Below are 7,437 nucleotides of genomic sequence, written 5' to 3'. Positions count from 1 at the left end.
CAAGGAAAGGGCATCCCTCAGGGCTTCTTGGAGGGGCAGGGCAGCCTGACCATTAGCTCAGTGCTGGTGTGAGGAGCTGTGGTCCCTGGGCAGGGCAGGAGCAGCCGTAACCCTCTGTGGCTTTGGTACACACAGGAAGGTTTCCTGAGCCCTGCCTTTGCAAAAGACGAGCGGAAGCACAGGAGACCCTATGAATTCGAGATGGAGAGAGATGCCAAACAGAGGAGTCTGGAGCAGCTGGCAGCAGCCCATGTCCATCCACCCATTGTGCTGAACGGCTGGCGCGAGGCAGCGGTGGATTTGTCCAGAGCCTCTGATGGGTCCCCGGGGAACTCCTCTCCTTTCCCCCTGAACACAAACATGCCCAAATTGGGGACCGTGAATGCCCTCCAGAGCTCCCTGGGCATGGACTTGTCTGGCATCCTACAGGCGGGGGTAATCCCCTCTGTCACCGGACCAAATTTAAACTGCCGTCCTCCGAGGAGAAGATGCTGCCATGAGAAGGAGACGGGGCAGGAGGAAAAATGTCGAAGGGATGGACCTCATCTTCTTGAAGGAGAGGCCTCTTCCAAACAGGCTGCAGGTGGGTTGATGCTCCCTCCTTTCACACGGACCCCATGGAATCAGCACAGTTTGTTTCATGGCCCAGCTCTCCCCTCCAAGCTCTGCTGCCCGTGACGCTGCGCAGCTTCCTCCAAGACAGCTTCGTTTGTGCAGGACCAGGCAGAGCAGATACTAAAGGGAGGAAGGGAAGTTATCCCTCTGGTTTACAGCACTCTGGAGTGTTTGAATCCTGCTAAGCATAATCAAAAGCAGCTGGCCCACCTCAGGGAATATTTATGTTTAGGGAAGATGAGAAAGACAAGATCCTACTGCACCCTTTCTCCTTCTAACGTGGGATCCACTCAAAGAATGGAGCAAGACCGGTGCCCCTAGACCACTTTTAGGAGTGATCTGAGGGGAAGTTGGTCTTCCTGGTGATTAGAGTGTTTCCATGTGAGTTCAGAAGCATCTCCCAGCACTCTGCCCTCCCTACCACCAGTGCTGGGGATGGAGTGGAAATGTAATGTGGTGGTGGGTGGTGGTTTAAGGAAGAGGCAGTGGGAGTGTGTGGATTAATCTGTATGATGTGAGCAGATGACCTGCTTTGGGAGCTGTGCTTCTTGAGGTGCACATGCATCACTGCACACTGCTGATGGCCTCTCCCTGCTCCTCCCTCCATGGCAGGATGTTCAGGAAGACCAGCCACAGCCCCCTCAGAACAGTCCTCTCCCTGACGGGCCGGTTGCTGCTACCTCAGCTCCACAGCCAGTCCCAGCTGCAGGCAGCCAAGAGAAGGCTGTCCCGAATAAGAGTCTCCTCGACTGGCTCCGGCAGCAGTCTGACTACACACTCGACGTTCCCAGCTTTGGCACAGTAAGGGTGGCCTTCAGTGGCACGTGTGTGTGTGTGTGTGTGTGTGTTTGTGTGTGTTTGTGTGTGTGTGTGTGTGTGCACCTGCCTTGTGTGTTGTCCTTTGTGTTAGGTTTTTCCTTGTGACATGGTTTGTGGTGTTCTTTGGGGCTGTTCAGGGATTCATGACATGTTTAAGAGGTGAGCACTATTCCCCTGGACAGCAACAAAAGGCACTTGCTGCTGGAGAACTCCTCTCCTTTCCCCCCAGAACACAAACATGCCCAGGCAGGGGACTGTCACTACCCTCCAGGGCCACGACGCGCTCCGGCGCAAGTCGGACTACACACTCGACGTTCCCAGCTTTGGCACAGTAAGGGTGGCCTTCAGTGGCACGTGTGTGTGTGTGTGTGTGTGTGTTTGTGTGTGTTTGTGTGTGTGTGTGTGTGTGCACCTGCCTTGTGTGTTGTCCTTTGTGTTAGGTTTTTCCTTGTGACATGGTTTGTGGTGTTCTTTGGGGCTGTTCAGGGATTCATGACATGTTTAAGAGGTGAGCACTATTCCCCTGGACAGCAACAAAAGGCACTTGCTGCTGGAGAACTCCTCTCCTTTCCCCCCAGAACACAAACATGCCCAGGCAGGGGACTGTCACTACCCTCCAGGGCACCCTGGGCATGGACCTGTCTGGCATCCTCCAGGAGCTGAGCCCTGTTGCCCAAGGTCAGTTCTCCAGCTGCAGTGCATCCATCTGCCCAATGCACAAAGTCTCCCAGAAGTGCCAGGGACGGGGACAGAAATGAGAAAAGGGATTTCAGGTGCTCAAGGTCTGTGTTGTTCTTTTTCACCTGGGGTCATTTTAGGCAGTGGTGTTGTACTAAATAAGGTTCCCAGGCAAGAGGAAACATCCTCTCTTTAGGAGCCAGCCCAGTGGACTGTGTTGGAGGCTGACAGGCTCTGCACACCCCATGGTGTCTGTGTGGCCGTGGGTGCTCTCAGAAAGCAGTGGCTCAGCGTGGGGTGCACAGTCTTTCTGATGCTTCCTGCTGTCTCATAAACCTCCACCTCTTGGTTTCACAGGTCGGTTTGCTCCTGGTTTCAGCTTATTTAGCCTGTTAGACCATGTAGTAGGCAGAGCACAGGCCATGAAACAGAGCAGGAAGAAATGTGGTGGTAAAACAGAAAAGACTCTGCATTGTGGTCCTGGAGGATCATGCGCCTGAGGCGGGGATTTCCTGGAGCTTGGAGTACAGGCAAGACATTAGTGTTTTGAAGCTTCTTAGAGATGAGAGGTGAGGAGCCCAACATTTGCTCAGCAGGATGGTCTTTGCTGTTCAAAGTCCAGAGAAACATCCAGCTGTGTGCCCAGGACCAGACTCCCAGGAGCAGTCAGATGGTGGAGCAGATGTGGAGGTACCTTCCCACTCCTTCCCAACACCCTTGCCTTCCAGGGAGGTACTGGAACTTGCCCAGTCTGACCATGCCTCTGGTGAAGCTCTTGCCCCCAGCAAGCCCCCAGTGCCCCAGGCCAGCCCTGCAGGATCTCTTCTCTCTGGGTAGGATGGATTGAGAGTGGCTTTGGGGTACTGCAGTAGCTCAGCTCAAAGCATGAACTGCACTCAGGGTCTTTTTCTGACTCTCAGGAATCTGAGCTATCCGAGTTGTTCATTATAATGCTCCATCCTTGCAGGCACATTGACTGTGGGGCTCGGTGCATGCAGTGGGTGTACAATGACTTGGCTGTATCTTGGTAGGTTGCAGTTCTGGAGGGCTCTGATCCCAGAGAAACATGGTGCAGCATCTCTGTGCTGGGAACAGCTGAAAGAGGAAGGAAACACAGCACAGCTGAGCTGGTGAGAAGCAGGTGGCTGTATGAGAGTGACACAAGTGGCACACACAGACCTGTTCTCTCTACTGGCTGTATGCAGTGTCCTGTTTACAGATGCATGTATAAGAACCTGCAGAATCAGGAGTGGAGGGGAGTTAGGACTAGAGCACTCTAAGTGGGGTACACTGGAGACCCCTTTATACCTACAAAAATCAGTTTTGCTCATTTGAGAGCTGGTCCTGTGGCAGGGACCAGTTTGTGCTGCTGGTGCTGCTCCTGCCCCAGCCTTCAGGGATTCCCTGTCCCTCGGGAGCCCATCCATGCTGCTCTTCTGCAGGGCTTGTAGCCAGCCAGGCTCATTAAGCCATCTAGTCTCATTAACATTGTCTTGTTTGCACTCCAGAATTTTTCAGACAAGCCCAAGCAGAGGAGGCAGCGCTGCAAGGACCCCAACAAACTGGACATTAGCTCTCTGACTGGAGAGGAGCGGGTGCCGGTGGTACATAAGGGTACCGGACGGCGGGTAAGCGAAGGCCTCTTCTGTGCTCTGCCCTCAGTGTCCCAAATTGCTTAGCAGAGCTTGAGCTTGCCTGGGGGGAGATTTAATCCAGAGAAGCCTATGGATGAGACAAAAGTCTGGAATAGGTCTCTGATCTACATTAACCTGTGACACGTGTGCCCAAGGACATGCAGACCTGTGAAATAAGTGACTGTCTGTGTGAAGTAAGGGATGTGGGAGTGTCGTCCCTTGCAAGGGACAGACCCCTCAGAGGCAATGGGGTACAGCCTTTGGCTTTAAGGCCACCCTCAGCACAGCCCTGTCAATGTGCTTCCCATCCTGGATTTGATTGTACCCCTTGAATTCATTGCAATATGCCACAAATTGTAACATTGCCATGCAAATATCCTTTGGTTTGTTCCTCCTTATGAGGTGCAGGCCAGAGCACACCAATACCCATCCCACTGCTGGGCTTGTGGAAGGTTGAGGGTTGGAAGGGCTTTTTCCTGCTTTCTGAGCAAGGAGCTTGGATTTACTTGTCTGCAGTTTAATCTCCAGGGCACTGATGTTCACCTCTCTGAACAAGAAGGGATGTTCAGCAGTACTTTCCACTGAAATTTAGTTCTTAAGCACACCCAGGACTGTACTAGGTCAGAAGGTAATGTGACATTAATCACATCTAAAAGCAAAACTAAAGAGTGAGGCAGAAAGAGGTTGTTTCAGCCACATCTGTGTTCCCCTTTGTTGCCCCCATGCTGGCCTTTGGAGACCTGGGTGAGTTGGGGGCTTTGCTGGTTCTAAATATGGCTTTTACAGAAGCTCTGTCCCCATCACTGGTACCTGGGAGGGCAATGGGCCGGGCCACAGAGGCTGAACCTGCCTTTTCTCCCTGAGCTGTGTGTCTGGAGGCAGCAGGCATGCACCAAATCCTGCAGAAAGGCAAGTGTAGCAAGGCCAGAGTCTACATCCCAGCAAATTGCAGCCCAAAGCAAGAAGCTAGGGGAAGTGTAATCATATTTTTTGTATTATTTTACATAACTCTCTCTGCAATAGAGGTCATCCTTCTGCTGTGTTTTATAGTTAGGGGGAGCCACGGCACCAGCATTGAAGGAATTGCCAAGGTGGCTTGATGCAAACTTGGAGTATGCTGTTGCAGCTGACTGGGCTGACATTGTTAAGCTTTCAGTAAGTTAGAGCTTTTGGAGAAATCTGTATCATGTCATCTTTTCTTTCCCCTCCCCATCCCCACAACCTTTCTCCAGTGAGGATCTGGGAGCTGCAAGGCAGGCCCTGGGCTGGGTGTGTGGGAGGGGATGGCTGCAGCACCGGGGTAGAGCGGGAGGTTGGGCCGTGCCACCACCAGCTCTGTGGCCAGGCCCTGGGAACGGGGCTCAGCAGCTCAGCACGCCTGGCTGGAGAGCCTTGGGATGCTTAGGGTAGCAGGGGCAAGAGGAATCCCCTAGGAGCTGGATGGCAGGGTGTGGACAAAATGTTCTCATGGGTCAAATTTTCAAAAACATCTCTAGTTGATGCTTTTCATCAGCTCCTGTGAACTCTGCCTGCACAGCTGCAGGCTCACCAAAGGCCCCACAGGTCACCAGGCCTGAAGGGTCAGGCACAGGCAGGGAAAGGGGCAGGATGGAGCCTCCTGTGCCACTTCATCCACCCTGTCCATCCAGCAGTCCCTGCCCCAGTGTGTGGCAGAGCCTGTGGAGAAGGAGCACTCTCCCCTCTTGCACACATGGCACTGCCAGATCACCCTGCCCTGCCCCACGGGCTGGCCTGATCCAGACTTCTCCCTGTAGTCCCTCTCACCTGCTGCCTGGTTTTGGGCTTCAGTGATTTGCGTGACACCCTTGTAGAGGGCTGGAGGGTGAATCCATTGCCTTAGAGGTTTGTACTGCTCTCAAATTGGTTTTTCCTTAGCACTGGAGATTTGGCATCGTCTGTCCCACTGCCCAGGAAACGGCTCCACATCCAGGCTGGCATCAGGGCCCCATCCGGGCAGCCAGCCCCGGGTGAGCTGACAGCTCTTCTTCTTCTACTTGAGGGGACAGTCTCTTTGCCACAGAAACCGCTGTGTGCCTGGCACTGCCTGGGCACCTCTCCTGTGCCCTGCTCCAGCAGCTGCATCCCATGAGCATTCCCACGCCATGGGCACTGAGCTTTTGGCGAATGCATACCTGTCCTGGTACGGGAGGGATGCAGAAGGATGGCCAGCTGCTCCAGGCGCTCGGGCCAGCAGAGCCTGGGTGCAGTCACGGCCCCATGTAGCTTCTCCCATCTGCCAGTGGGAGATGCACCCAGAAGGTTCTCCCTCCTTGGGCAGGTGCTGTGCTGAGCAGACTGCCAGGTGCATCTAATTAATGTTTCTGCACTACAGGTGTCAATAGGAAATACTTTTCCTACCTAAATTTATTATTGGAAATGATTCAAAGAGTGGTGATATTGAAACCAAGGGAACCATGAAGGGAAATGTTTCAATGTCTGTGTTGAGGATGCTGAAAAGGGGAGTGTTAAGCTGTGCTGTGGATCCCCCCGCATTGCTTTGTGTAACTGGATGGTCTTGCCCGCTTCTGACTGCTGGGTTTTGGTCCCATGTCTCTTCTGTCAGAAGAGCTTTCTGAATGCTCCCTGGCATCCCAGTGAAGCTCTGACCAGGAACTCCTCCGGCAGCATGCCCACTCTCTGTGTCATCCCATGAGCTTTGCTGTCCTGCAGAGCATTGAAAATTTGGCCCTTCCCATCTCAAAGAGGATTTTTTCACCTGTTGCTGAAGGCACAATTAGAGCTGGGCAGGGAGCTGAGTGGGCAGCTGACACCACGCTGCCCTGGTGCTTCTTGTGCTGTGAACAGCTGGTGCTGAGGGCTGGAATACGGGGTGAAAACATGCTTCCTCCTCCCCTCCCTGAGCGTTTTGACAGCGCAGGATCCTGCCAGGGCAGAGCGAGCGTGTTTTGCATTTGGCAGCATCCCTTGGGGAAAAGTTATGTGTACCTCTCAAATTCCATATCATGTAGGCAAATATTTCTGTGCCGACGCCATCTGGGACACAGATGTGGGCACAGACAAGCCAGATTTCCTTTGCTGCAGTAGTAACTGTCGGGTGTTCTCTGTTATGTCTCATTTTCAGGGCTACTTACCCGAAAACAAATTCAATCGCATCCTCACCGAGCCCGTGCTCCGGGACGCTGGGCCGCGCCGGAGAGGGAGGAGGCCCCGGAGCGAACTCCTTAAAGGCCCTGGTGTTGTAGCAGATTCTTCTTCTGGAATGGGACCATTGTTCATGAACGGACTAATTGCTGGGATGGATCTAGTGGGACTTCAGAACATGAGAAATATGCAAGGGATCCCTCTGACCGGGCTGGTCGGGTTTCCTGCTGGCTTTGCAGCAGTGCCCGCTGGTGAGGATGTGAAGAGTACCCTGAGCATGTTGCCCATGATGCTGCCGGGCATGGCAACCGTTCCCCAGATGTTCGGTGTTGGAGGACTCCTCAACTCCCCCATGACGACGACTTGTACTGCAACTGCTCCGACTTCGTTAACAAGCACAACGAAAGGTGGCACAGCCAGCGCCGAGAAAGCAAATGAGGAGAAACAGGGCAGCCAGGATGGGAAAAAAGAACCTCTCGCTGAAGACAAGCCTGGTCCTAGTTCATTTTCTAATCAGACAGAATCCGCAATAACTACCAGTAGTCCTGTAGCTTTTAACCCATTTCTT

The 7,437-nt window shown here is 53.4% G+C and overlaps 1 protein-coding gene across 3 annotated transcripts in view; it reads left to right on the top strand.

Moving 5' to 3' along the window:
* Window positions 1-7,015, top strand: part of CHD6 (chromodomain helicase DNA binding protein 6) — a 69,505-nt gene extending 62,490 nt beyond the window's left edge. The window contains exons 35-39 of one of the 3 annotated variants that reach the window (XM_017746961.1): window positions 136-583; window positions 1,228-1,416; window positions 3,621-3,740; window positions 4,797-4,901; window positions 6,850-7,015. In XM_017746961.1, the coding sequence (XP_017602450.1) occupies window positions 136-583; window positions 1,228-1,277 (498 nt within the window). In that variant the 3' untranslated portion in view covers window positions 1,278-1,416; window positions 3,621-3,740; window positions 4,797-4,901; window positions 6,850-7,015. Of the gene's footprint in view, window positions 1-135; window positions 584-1,227; window positions 1,417-2,469; window positions 2,708-3,620; window positions 3,741-4,796; window positions 4,902-6,849 lie in introns of those variants that run through there. The other 2 variants (XM_017746962.1, XM_017746963.1) reach the window with 2 other exon arrangements.
* Window positions 7,016-7,437: the final 422 nt, after the last annotated feature.

The sequence above is a fragment of the Corvus brachyrhynchos genome, unplaced genomic scaffold, assembly GCF_000691975.1.
Source record: "Corvus brachyrhynchos isolate BGI_N302 unplaced genomic scaffold, ASM69197v1 scaffold661, whole genome shotgun sequence".
Lineage (NCBI taxonomy): Eukaryota > Metazoa > Chordata > Aves > Passeriformes > Corvidae > Corvus > Corvus brachyrhynchos.
The sequence above is the reverse complement of the archived record's forward strand: the minus strand, read 5'-3'. Positions and strand labels throughout refer to the sequence as shown.